At 32.2% G+C, this 13,443-nt stretch overlaps 2 protein-coding genes across 2 annotated transcripts; both read left to right on the top strand.

The window, feature by feature from the left end:
* Positions 1-839: 839 nt before the first annotated feature.
* On the top strand, positions 840-2,338 carry LOC133327531 (small ribosomal subunit protein uS12). The gene is made up of 3 exons (XM_061536049.1): positions 840-947; positions 1,589-1,748; positions 2,055-2,338. Exons 1-3 carry the CDS (start codon positions 944-946, stop codon positions 2,320-2,322), a joined length of 432 nt encoding a protein of 143 aa, XP_061392033.1. The 5' UTR covers positions 840-943; the 3' UTR covers positions 2,323-2,338.
* A 6,755-nt stretch (positions 2,339-9,093) lies between these two features.
* Positions 9,094-13,185, top strand: LOC133327530 (ester hydrolase C11orf54 homolog). Its single transcript, XM_061536048.1, has 6 exons — positions 9,094-9,181; positions 9,531-9,629; positions 9,688-9,819; positions 12,328-12,639; positions 12,723-12,889; positions 13,012-13,185. Exons 1-6 carry the CDS (start codon positions 9,094-9,096, stop codon positions 13,183-13,185), a joined length of 972 nt encoding a protein of 323 aa, XP_061392032.1.
* The last annotated feature ends 258 nt before the right edge of the window (positions 13,186-13,443 follow it).

The following is a 13,443-nucleotide window of genomic DNA, read 5'->3' as shown; positions in this document are numbered from 1 at the left end:
TCGTACTCAACATATTAAAGGGGAATTGAAACAATTTTGATTAACAGTAATGCATGAATTTTCTTGAACAGAGGACAATTTTTTTACTTATTCGGGATGTTCCCGTACGCAAAATTTATAAAACTTTTCAAATTTATTTCAATTTGCAGGTTCCGAAACATAACAATTAATACCCTTTTATTGTTTTTACATTTCTAATTTTCTTCTGATTTACATTTAATATTTTAATTTTACATTTGTTCTGTTCCGAAAATTGCTAGAATCTTATATTAATCGAAATTGTTTTCAAATCCCTATTTACAAATGTGGATTACGGGAGCATTCCAATTATTTTTTTACGAAATAGCAACGTTTGGTGCATCAATAGCTCTATCTTTTGTAATTTAAATCAGACACGTTGCATGTTACGTGTCACGATGATAACATGAACTCAAATGTTTCCTTTATTTTTCTTTATTATTATTTTTATTTTTTTGTAATATTATATTTACCATAATTGAAAAGTGGCAACACTTTTTTTGCAAAAATTTCCCTCTTTTTCACTGTTGTATTTTGGGATATTTTACCCTACAAATACAACACTAACATAAAGAGTTGTATTATGTGGTACAAATAACCCTCATTGAGGGATATCTATAAACAATTTTATTATTTACTTCCTCTTTTAATACTAATTATCTTATTTATAATTATTTTCCTTAATTATATTTCCAAATTTTGTTAAAAATCCTTTTAAAATCATTAATTCATCTACACAATACACCAAATTGCCCCTTTGGCATCGCAATCGATAACCAGCTAATCGATAGCCCGATAGTCTAACAACTCCATAGGCGATTTTGACATTTCGTCTCTCTTTTTTAATCGATTAGGCGAAAATCGACTTATGCATCCCTATTTTCGCTCTTTTATTTCCGCCATCGCTTGAGAAAGTTTGGAAATTATGGGTGAGTTACGAAAATTTATTAAATTTAACGGGAAAACATAAAAATATGAAAATAAATTTACTAAAAATGTGTGTGCAAGTGTCTAAACTAAACATTACAATAAATGTTTGTGAAATTTGCAAGATTTTATGCATAAAAATGATAAATTAAGCGATGACATGAAATGTCACAAATTGAGAGATAGAAAAAAAGCCGCATTATGTCGCCGTTCCCCATAGTAAAACAGACGTCGTCGTCGTCTTTGTAGTTCACACAAGTGACAAGTTAAAGAAAAATGTGTTAACATGTTTGAAAGAAAAACTCAAAAATATCAAAGACATCCCATAGTGAAAATGGAAATTGAAAAATGCATTAAAATGTTAAAGAAAATCTGCGAAAGATGATATCAAACTTGAAAGTGAGCATCCAATTGATAATAACAATAATGAAGCAAGGGCATTGCCTCCTTTTTTAATGGATGAAATCAATGTGAAAACGACGACGCCTTGGCTGACATATGCGTAAATGTGTGTTTTTGTTTGTGCGTGTGTGTGTGAATGCTTGCCTATGCGCGCTTTATTGTTTATTTTAAGTATCCATGTTATTTGATCTTGGAAGAAGATTTTCTAATGTTTTTCTGTTTTTCCCCCGCATATTTACAGGTAAACCAAGAGGTCTCCGCACAGCCAGAAAGCACGTCAACCATCGTCGTGACCAACGTTGGGCTGACAAGGACTACAAAAAGGCCCATTTGGGAACAAGATGGAAGGCCAATCCCTTCGGTGGTGCTTCCCACGCCAAGGGTATTGTACTTGAAAAAGTGTAAGTATACAACAAGCAAACAAACAACCAACAACAACAAACAAGTGTTTCGGAACAACAAAACAAAAACAACATCATGGACCAAAAATCAAACAAATCAAAAAAAGACCAACCGTCTCTTGCCATGGCTCGCAGTATATTTTTGTGTTTTTGTTTATTTTTTGAAAAATCAAATCACAGGATTATACTGTGAGTTAAGGAGGAGCTGCTAATCCAGACTTTCATCGAATCATCATCAACAAAATCTATATATATTTTTTTCTTTTTCAATTTCCTAAACTAACAAATTTCCCTTTTCCTTTGCAGTGGTGTTGAAGCCAAACAGCCTAACTCTGCCATCCGTAAGTGCGTGAGAGTCCAACTGATCAAGAACGGCAAGAAGATCACCGCTTTCGTACCTCGTGACGGTAGCTTGAACTACATTGAAGAAAACGACGAAGTTTTGGTTGCCGGTTTCGGTCGTAAGGGTCACGCCGTCGGTGATATTCCCGGTGTCCGTTTCAAGGTTGTCAAAGTAGCCAACGTCTCCCTCTTGGCCTTGTACAAGGAAAAGAAGGAACGTCCACGTTCTTAAGAAGCTTCTCCTTTATCCATTATTATTATTTTCTTTTAACCTAAGAAGATTCTGTAAAACAACAACAACAAACAGAGAAAATACCCAAAATAGAAAAAAAATGTTTTATTCTAAAAACATTGCAAAACAAAAAATTTAATACTTTGTTTTTTCATATTCTTTTAGAAAAGAAATCTTAAAACACAACAAGAAAAAAAATATACAAAAAAATTGTTAAAAAAAACTGCTGCTTTGTAGCTGATGTTTAATGGGGTGGAACAACATACAATAATCAAAATACTCGAGATTGTTTTGATGACTTGCAATTTTTTGAAGAAGTATGAGATAACAAGCCTAGCATCGACATATATTTGACCCAACTAAATATGGGGTTCCATGTCTTGACATCAATTTGAGATCGAGAACATTTAGAAGCCGTAAGAAAAGTTTGGGTCCACAAATAAATTAATTTCTTAATTATTTATTTAATTACTACGCTCTAGGCCATACATTAAGATATTAAGCTGCTAATTATCCTGACCATGAATGGGCAGTAAAATACCGATAAATTTTTAAGATTTTAATAATTCGTTAAGGGACTCGAGGATACAATTCGTATAAAAAAAACTTTGGAATAGACTAGACTAGAATTTATTTGTTAGAGGAACAATTATGAAGCGATTTAAGCCCTTCTTAAAACCTTGACTCAACAGATTTTTTTTTTAATTAAGCATTAGAATTACTAAATTTTTTTCAAATGTAGAAATAAATCCGCAAAGTTTGCTTTTAGTGGCTGTAGATTTGGTCTTCGACCGTGGGTTTAAGCCTTCACGCATGGAGCTAAGCAACTGCTATGTGGCTGAATCACTCTTCAAATAGAAAATATATGGTTCGTCGCCGGCCATTGGGAGGGTATTTCAAATTTTCTTCCAATGGGAAGATCTCAGTCGATGTTGCCATAGAAATATACCCTCAGCCTATTGTTTGCGGAGGTCTTGAAATGCACAAAGTTTTTACATAAAGGTCACCTCCCATTTTCGGCATTTTCAAAGTTTTTGCCTCCTTTTTCCAATCTAAGGGACTGTAATTTTGCACATCGGGTTATTGGAGGGTGTCATTCATTTATTTGGTAAATTATTAACATAGGTCCATATTTTGACATACAATTTTCGATTGTTATCTGGATAATAATTTCTATAGGAAAAATGTTATGCCGATATTATAAAGCGAATAATATCGGCATAACATTTAAGGTCTTTGTTTTTGTCCGAGAGGGTTCGGATTTATTGTTGATCAAATCGTGTATTCAAGTCGCTTCAAATTAAATTTACAAGTTTATAAAATATTGAATCTTTCTGAGGAAGGTACCAGAAGTAGTGGACCGATGGGTCCCATCTTCGGACTTTATCTAGTCTTTGCAAAGACAATATGTTGTGCAAAGTTTGGTTCAAATCGGACATTCCATTCGCCTTATTAAGTTTATAAATATCGAACATTTTGACCATTTCGTGGGAGAGCTACAAGTAGAAGTAGCCCAATGAGCCCCATTTTCGGATCTAGGCTTGGTAAAGTTAATTTGTTGTATAAAGTTTGCTTCAAAACGGATAGTCCATTCGCATGATATTATAATATTTTTTCCACAATTTTGACCATTTTATGGGGGAGGTACAAGAAGAAGCGGACCGATATTCCCCATCTTTGAACTTCAACTATGTTTGTAAGAAACGTTAAGATGTGCAAAGTTTGGATGAAATCGATTAGTCCCTTCGAGAGTTATCGTGCGCACCAAACGACCAGACGGGCAACGGACGGACTTTTGTCAATCGACCCCAAATTTTCTGAAACTCATTTGGTCCAAAAAAAAAAAAAAAAATATGGGGTCTAAAACCAATATTTCGGTGAGGCAAATTTTCACCTCGTTAACCATAATGCTGAGGGTATAAAAATACATTGGTCTCAAAGGAAGTTTGAGGCCATTGACTCAGGATGTATGGGGTTCTGTCACAATCTAGGCTATTTACATTGAAACATTTTACCGAGCATTATTTTGGACCTTAGCTCAGGACGGCATTTGAATGTTCTTGCACTTCTATTATAAAATTTCCCAAACTAAACTTAATCTCCAAAGATTACCACTGACCGGTTAATTGTTTTATAATAGGCCATCAAGGGCGATTTTTTATCAACGAATTGCTGACGAAATGAGATGTAGAAATCTCATCTAAAATCTGAAGGTGTTTTTCCGTTAATGTCGTTCTATGTTTTAGTTACCACTAATATTTCGGTTGACTATTGGGCAACTGTGATGGTTCCACAGGATGTATTTCGGAGACTTTTATGTCAGTCTTCCTTAATTTCTTGATATGTTTTCTCCCCTCACCTTAGGCAGCATTAACATTAGAACTTGTTACTGGGTTAACCTACTTTGTCAGGATTCATTTGACATATATACAATGGAATTGACAATTCAAATCCACTGGATTAACGAAATCCAATATAATATAAACGTACTATTAGCTCACAACCAATTTTCATTAAAAAAGCAAAACCTTTCACTTCTCTTCCTTAATACATAGATGACTAAAATAATAGATACTCTTTTTTGTCATTTTTTATGTCAGTTACCTCTAATTTAAATGAAATATTTATAAAACAAACAAAAAATCACCTTCAATCCCTCTAGAACGGTTATACGTAAGGCATTTCATACTACAACACGTCATGCACTAATTACATTTTAACAATGCAGTAAACAAATACAACCCTGCTCATCACAACGTTACAATGGGGTATGTTCAGTGCATGAGATGTAATTAATTGACAGTCTAATTGGAAGTTGGCGCTTTTTTTGTTTGTGAATTTGGTTTAGCAGTGAAAATTGCTGAAATTGTGTTTTAAAACTATTTAAAAAGTGTAATATTTGTTAGAATTTAGTGCAACTGTTGTTCCTTTACGTCGTTTCTATCAAATTATTCTATTTAAATAAGTTTTTCCAAAGAATTTGTCATATCAAATTGCTGTAATGGTACGCGTTGTTGAGAGTAACGTTTGATCAGTTAAGACAAAACGAAACATGATTTGGAAATTGTTAAGAAATAAAGAGTGGACAATGCTGGTGTAATTGAATGCAATGGTACACAACATGACATAGAAGATATTTAACATTTTGATGTCTGTATGTATTTTGTTCTTTACGAATTTTATATTCTTAATATACATGTGTATTTTCATTTCCAGATTCTACCGCTATGCGTCGTATTTAGATTAACAATAATTGGAAGGTAGCCCTCACAAAGTGTCCACAGTGTTGAAAATGTGAAATATACTAAGCAACAGAGACAATTCCCTTAGTTTGAAAATAGAAGAAATATGTTGCCTGAGAAGGGATGTTTTTGAGTTTAAAGTTGAATCTGTGCCCCAATTTACTGGTAAGTTCATAACATAAATTCTGATAATTTTTTTTAAGATCACACTTCTGCGGAAGTATTTCAAAGATTTGATTTTTAATATCCCTATTTTTGGAATGTTGTTGTAGTAGTCCTACCATTTGTATATCATCCCACAAACCCTCCTTATTTATAGGAGACCCCATAAAATATTCGACTGTATGTTGATATTTTTTAATAGAGATAGAGATATTTATAGAGATTTGGAATTTTTATACCATCAACCTTATGGCTAATGAGGGTATATGATTTTTTATACGACAAAAATGTACATTATCGAAATAGTGATCTTGGGCTCTATATATAATTCAGTGTTTGTAAATTTTTAAGAATTTTTATAGACTTTCTCCCCCTGCTGAGATGCTTTGGTGTGAACAGATTTGTAATCTTATCATCTTTGTTGTATACCAACAACACTTTGGTAACAAATATAGTAAACATTTTAAATTGTATTGCTGTTTTCGCGGGATGGAAAAAATCTTATCAGTGATTTTTATATGACACTACACTAGCCTACATGATTAAAATTTAAGATTTTTGAAAAAAATTCGATGGCGAAAAATTTAGTTGAATAACCACAAAATAGCGTTCACATAAAGGTCATGTCCCATTTTCAGCATTTTCCAAGTTTTTGCCTCCTTTTTTCAATCTAAAGGACTGTAATTTGGTGGACGTTGACATTCATTTATTCAGAAAACTATTAACTTAGTTCCATATTTTGACATATAATTTTCTATTTTTTTGACAGTTTTAACCTTAGTGGTTGTATTTTGACATTTTGGTTTGTTGCAGAAAATGTCAATATAAGTCTACATAAGACTCTGGAACCATTTTTATAACCTCCACCATAGTATGGAGAGTATATTAGTTTTGTTTTTCCGTTTGTAACGCATCGAAATAATCATTTCCTCCGACCCTATAAAGTATATATATATATATATTCTTGATCAGGGTAAAAATCTATGACGATTTAAGCATGCCCGCCTTCCCTCTGTCTGTTGTAATCACTCTAGCGTCTAAACGAATTGAAATAGATCGCCAAAATTTCGCATATAGTCGTATTTTGTCTGCAGGCAGGGCAGGCCACGTTTAGGCATATCTCCTATATAAGGGTACCCCCAACTTTGCGGTATTTTTGGGGTTTTGATCGCATTTTTCAACCGAATTCTCTGAAATTTGGTACTTTGAGTTCTTATTGGGTAGCAAATTATAAATATAGGGACATTTTTTTTCAGATAGCCCCCATAAAGGGTACCCCCAATTTTCAGTATTATGGGGTTCTTGGGCGCGTTTTATAACTGAATTTGCTGAAATTTTGTACATTGTGTTTTTATTGGGTACCAATAAAAAATTATAAATATAGGTTCACTTTTCCTGGTATTCCTCATATAACGGTACCCCCAATTTTTTGGTATTTTGGGGGTTCTGATCATATTTTGTGACCGAATTGGCTGTAATTTAGTACTTCGAGTTCATATTGGGTAGCAAATCTCTCCTCAAAAAATTATGAATATGGGTCCATTTTTTCGGATAGCACCCATATAAGGGTACCTTGAGCGCGTTTTTCAACCGAATTCGCTGCAATTTGGTATTTTGCAGTCGTATGTGGTAACCAATCTCCCTACCCAAATTAATTATATTCGCTCCCTTTTTGGCTAGTCCCCATATAACCCCCTTTTTATATTAAAATAGTTAACTGATTTGTTTCGCGTTTTGGGATTGGTTCTAAGACTCTGTTGTAATAATTTCACCTGCGGAGGACATAAAAAAAACTAGAACGTAAGGTTCGATAATGAACTATAACCCGCATTTAGGTCTAGCCCCTGTGTGGGAGGCACCAGTAGGAGTGGATCGAAATTCCCCATCTTCGAACTTGAACTAAGTTTGGAAGAAATAATAAGATGGGCAAAGTTTGGATGAAATCAAAATTTTCTGAAACAAAATTGATCCAAACCTATCAGTATATCTATGGTGGGGGGGTATCCAAAGTTCGCCCTGGCCGAACTTAACGCTTTTCACTTGTTGATATTTTCAGTTTTTGTCGATTTTTTTTTACCGATACTCTGAAGGAAATTTTGTTATCTGGATAATAATTTCTATATGACAAATGTTATCCGGATAATATTTTCTATAGGAACATTTTTATCCGAATAATATTTTCTTAAGGAAAATTTGTTATCCGGATAATATTTTCTAAAGGAAAACTTTTATCTGGATAATATTTTCTGTTATCCGGAAAATAATTTATCCGGATAATATTTTCTATAGGAACATTTTTATCCGAATAATATTTTCTTAAGGAAAATTTGTTATCCGGATAATATTTTCTAAAGGAAAACTTTTATCTGGATAATATTTTCTATTGGAAAATAATTTATCCGGATAATATTTTCCATAGGAAAATTTGTTATCCGGATAATATTTTCTATAGGAAAATTTGTTATCCGGATAATATTTTCTATAGGAAAATTTGTTATCCGGATAATATTTTCTATAGGAAAATTTGTTATCCGGATAATATTTTCTATAGGAAAATTTGTTATCCGGATAGCAAAATTTGTTATCCGGATAGTATTTTCTATTTTATTTTTCAATAATTTTCAAATTTCAACTTCAAAAATCAGAATTTTGAAATTTTCTGCTGTTCAGTGTAATTACTGAAAGCAGAAAAAAATAATCGAATAAATCACTCTCAAAGACAAATAAGTGTTGAATAATGAGCACTAATTGTGCTTTAAGTGTGACCGCTGATTCTCTATTCGGAAAAAAACTCGTACCTAAATTATATGTAGGACCACTATCTAAATAAGTGTGTGTACCAACTTCAATAAAATCAAAATAAAAAACCTTATCGCATTTTGAACAAAAAAACCGCACACCCTGTGCCATGAAGTGCAAAGATAGTGGCCAGTTATGTAAACAAATAAAAACAATCCATAGAACGAACAGAAACTACTACAACAACAACCCGAAGCAATACCTCCACAAATGACCTGGTGCGGTATAAGTTAGCCCTCATTCCAAAGAACCACATTAGAATTTATTGTGGTGGTGGTGGTGGGGTAGCGGCGGTCAAATGCAGCCCGAGGTGGTATCTGAACGATCACAACACCTTGGTGTTGTTGTATTCGTTTGTCGTGCTTTGTTTTGTTTTGGAACGACTCTCTCATTCATTCCGCTGTGAGTTAAAAAAAAACAAGTCTTCCACCTCGGACGTCAGTCTTTAACTTTCAGTCGTCCGCTAAAGTACTACGTTCAGTTTGTTGGGTTCGGTGGCATTCCATTTGTGTGTAAACAAGTTCAAGAAGTCCAGGTGTGTTTGAAATTAAAAAAAAAGTGAATAGAAATGGCATCACAAAGTGCTTTAAATACCAGTGAATTGTTATACGAAGAGAAGCCGCTATATCAGCCCTCATTGCAGGAACTTAAGGAAGGTGAGTTGTTGTGGTCTCAATTAATCGGCAATAAATTTCTACGTAAATTGCTTTTATCTAAATTTGTTTTGCGAGATAAAACACATGTTTTTTGTTTATGATGGCCCATCTATGCAAGAAAACAACAAAAATATTTGCTCTCTTAGAGTTATCTACCTTGAGAGATAAACAGATAATGTTCTCTTTTCTGAATGTACACACCTGAACTTACTGTAAATAACATTTACATTGAAAGGTACATACCGAGAGAGAGGGAGAGACAATTTTGATAAAAGCTCTTTGCCGAACATAACTGTTAAATTTTTAACTGTAAATGGTTGCTAATGTAAATTTATTAACTTTTTAACAGTTATTCACTCAGCTTTGGTTAAGAATTTCGTAAATGTCACCGTTGAAGTTACCAATTGTCCCGATTTGAAAAAGCCGGAATTTGGTTTAATGGATTCGGGTAAGTAGAAATATATATATATTTATTTGGATAATAAAGTTTGTTTTAATTTTTTTAGGTTTGGGTGGTTCACCAACCCTTTTGGAGCTGGGCGGCCCACCATATCTCCTGCCATTGGTTCAACGTGAAAAATTATACAATGTCAAGGAAATTTGTCAGAAGACTATGGGTGGTGGTAAAATTTTGGCAGGTGTGTAAGAAGACCTAACATGCCAGAATTTAAATTTTATCCGTATATTTTCAATAGGGAAATGTTATAAGGATGTTATTTTTTATGATAAAAATTATTCAGATAGTATTTTCTATCCGGATAAAAATTTTATATATATAAAAATATATTCGGATAAAAATATATTCGGATTTTATATATATAAAAATATATTCGGATAATATTTTCTGTAGAAAAAAAAAAATTACTGAAAATATTTGTACAGTAAAAACTCGCTAATCCGGATAATTGATTGCAGACCCCAATCCGGATTACCGAGATTTCCGGATTATCGAGTTTTATTAATTGGTTTAAATTTATATTAATTTGGTGATAATTTAATTATTTTTATGTTTTTATTAAAAGTGAAAATTATTCATTTCAAAAATATGAACTTTGAATATAATGGGTACCATTTTCAATTAAATTTGCAAGGATTTTTTTATTAAAATAAAAAGTAACGTATCCTTACAATCCGGATTTTTGAGTCAAATAAGTCAATCAATCCGGATTATAGGATACGCAATGGGTTGTGGAATGCAGTCCGGATTACCGAATAATCCGGATTGTCGAGGTCCGGATTATCAAGTTTATACTGTATTAGGAAAAAATTATCCGGATAAAATTTTCTGTAGGAACAAATTATCCAAATAAATTTTTCTGTAGGAAAAATTATACAGATATTTGCTGCTATAGGAAAAATTTTTCCGAATAATATTTTCTATAAAAAGATTTTCGAAATATTTTTTGACGAAACAAATTATCCGTATAATATTTTCTATAATAAAAAAATTACATATAATCTTTTCTATAGGGAAAAATATCCAGATAATATTTCTGTAGGAAAAAAAATTATATTTCCTATAGGAAAAAATTATCGGTATAATATTTTCTATATGGAAAATTATTCGGATTTCTATAGAAAAAATTATCTGAATACTATTTTATATAGGAAAAAATATCCGCATTATATCTTATATAAAAAATTATTCGGATAATATTTTCTGTCGCAACAATTTCACGGATAAAATGATCCGTATATTTTTGTACATATAACAAACTTTCCTATCGAAAATATTATCCGGATAAAAAATGATCCTATAGAAAATATTATCCGCATAACCAAATTTCCTATACAAAAGAATTTATTCTATAGAAAATATTATCCGGATAACAATTTTCATATATAAAAAAAATTATTCCTATCGAAAATATTATTCGAATAAAAAAATTCCTATAGAAAATATTATCCGGATGACACATTTTCCCAAAAAATGTTATCCGGATGACACATTTTCCCAAAAAATATTATCCGTATAATAAATAAACCTATAGAAAATATTATCCGGATAACAAATTTTCTTAAAAAATATCCGGACAACAAATTTTCCTATAGAAAATATTATCCGGATAACAAATTTTCCTATAGAAAATATTATCCGGATAACAAATTTTCCTATAGAAAATAATATCCGGATAACAAATTTTCCTATAGAAAATATCCGGATAACAAAATTTTCCTATAGAAAATATCCGGATAACAAATTTTCCTATAGAAAATATCCGGATAACAAATTTTCCTATAGAAAATATTATCCGGATAACAAATTTTCCTATAGAAAATAATATCCGGATAACAAATTTTCCTATAGAAAATATTATCCGAATAACAAATTTTCCTATAGAAAATATTCGGATAACATTTTTCCTCTAGAAAAATATTATCCTATAGAAAAATATTATCCGGATAACAAATTTTCCTATAGAAAATATCCGGATATAAAATTTCCTATAGAAAATATTATTCGTACAACATTTTTCTTATTTAAAATATTCGGATAACAAATTTTCCTATAGATAATATTATCCGGATAACAAATTTTCCTATAGAAAATTTTAACAGAATAACAGATTTTCCTACAGATTTGTCACTATAGAAAATATTATCCGGATAATTTTTAGCTAACGAAAATTATATTCGGATTTTATTTTATTATATAAATAAATATCCGGATAATTTTTCTTATAGAATATAATATCCGGTTCTTATAGAAAAATCGTATCCGGATAAGAGATTTTCCCACAGAAAAAAATTTCCGAATAAAAAAATTTCCTATAGAGAATTTCCGGGTAACATTTTTTCGCTTAGAAAATATTAATCGGATATTTTGTATTTCTATAGCAAAATATCCGGATAATTGTTTTCCTATAGAAAATATTACTCGGATAATTTGTCGCTATAGAAAATATCCGGATAATTTTACCGGTTTTAAAAAAGAATATCCGGGTAATGTTTTCCTATAAAAATAATAACCGGTTAATTGTTATTTATAAATAATATCCGGATATTTTTTTCTGTAGAAACTATTATCCAAATATTTTTTGTTGTTTGAAACTATTATCCGAATATTTTTTCCTATAGAAATATTATCCGGGTATTTATATATATATTTTTTAAATGTAATTTTAATTTTTCCCCACTCCAAACAGTTGGTGCCGGTGCTGGACCCTATCCTCTGCGTAATTCCAATTGTGAAGGTATCTATAATATGAGCATCTCAGAAGATGGCCAACTAAAAAGTGGTAGCTACACCGCCAAGGTCTCTGGTTTAGAAGAGACATGTGTATTGGAATCTATTCCCGATACCGAACCACGATGTGCATTACTTTTAAATTTATTTGTGTGTCGCGGCGAACCAGGTCAAGTATTAAAAATCGCATGTAAAAAGCGTACCGGCCATTTGAATTTTATTGAATGTATACGCCAAGGTCTGTTGGAGAGATATCAGGATAAGTGTGTGGGTAAGTATCGTCCTTTCTTTCGAACTTTAATTTATTATTTCTCTTTTATTAACTTTTCTTCTTCGTCTTTGCTTTTTGCCTAGGTATGGGTGGCATGTTTAAAATTAATCAAGGCAAAGCCCATCAGCATGTCATGCGGGATTTCAGCAAAACACCCATTGTCGATGAACATGGTCTGAATCAATGGCTGAAATTCTATGAAATGCCAGCTACCTTAACTGCCGTGGGCACATTGATAACTCATGAACACGTAAGACTCGTGAAGAAGTGACTCAGTCACTCTCTGGGTGCTTGCCTAGCTGGCTGGCTAACTGGAGATTAATGTTTGCCTTAATATCGCCGTTATTAATTTTTTTGTCTCTCTTTTTATAGGATCTGGATTTACGTTTACAACATTTCCACTCATTTTCCAACTCCAATTGGGGTGGCCACTATCATTACGACACCACACCTGAGATTGTGGAATATGAGGCTTATCTGAATGTGGCCGAACGTGTGGTGCGGGTGGATAAACCAGTGGAGACACATAAATTCGGTAGAGATTAAATGTAGACGAATCATGAAAAGAATGCGAGGTGGATGGAAAGAGGGACCAGCCGTCCTGTTGGTGTATTTGATGATGGTGCTTTTAATGACTTAATTTTGATTGCTCGTCCATCCCGCCATACTTTCGGTATAGCTGTGTGGAATTTTTTCTTTGTATATATGTATGTGAATACACAAAGTTTTGTTACACAAATATAATAAATTTTATTTTTATGATATATGTAGAACAACAGTAACGTAAGCATATTTTCAAAAGTG

The sequence above is a fragment of the Musca vetustissima genome, unplaced genomic scaffold (genome assembly GCF_032173495.1).
Source record: "Musca vetustissima isolate MV318-11 ecotype Yass unplaced genomic scaffold, APGP_CSIRO_Mvet_v1 utg15269, whole genome shotgun sequence".
NCBI classification, from domain to species: Eukaryota; Metazoa; Arthropoda; class Insecta; order Diptera; family Muscidae; genus Musca; species Musca vetustissima.
The sequence above is the reverse complement of the archived record's forward strand: the minus strand, read 5'-3'. Positions and strand labels throughout refer to the sequence as shown.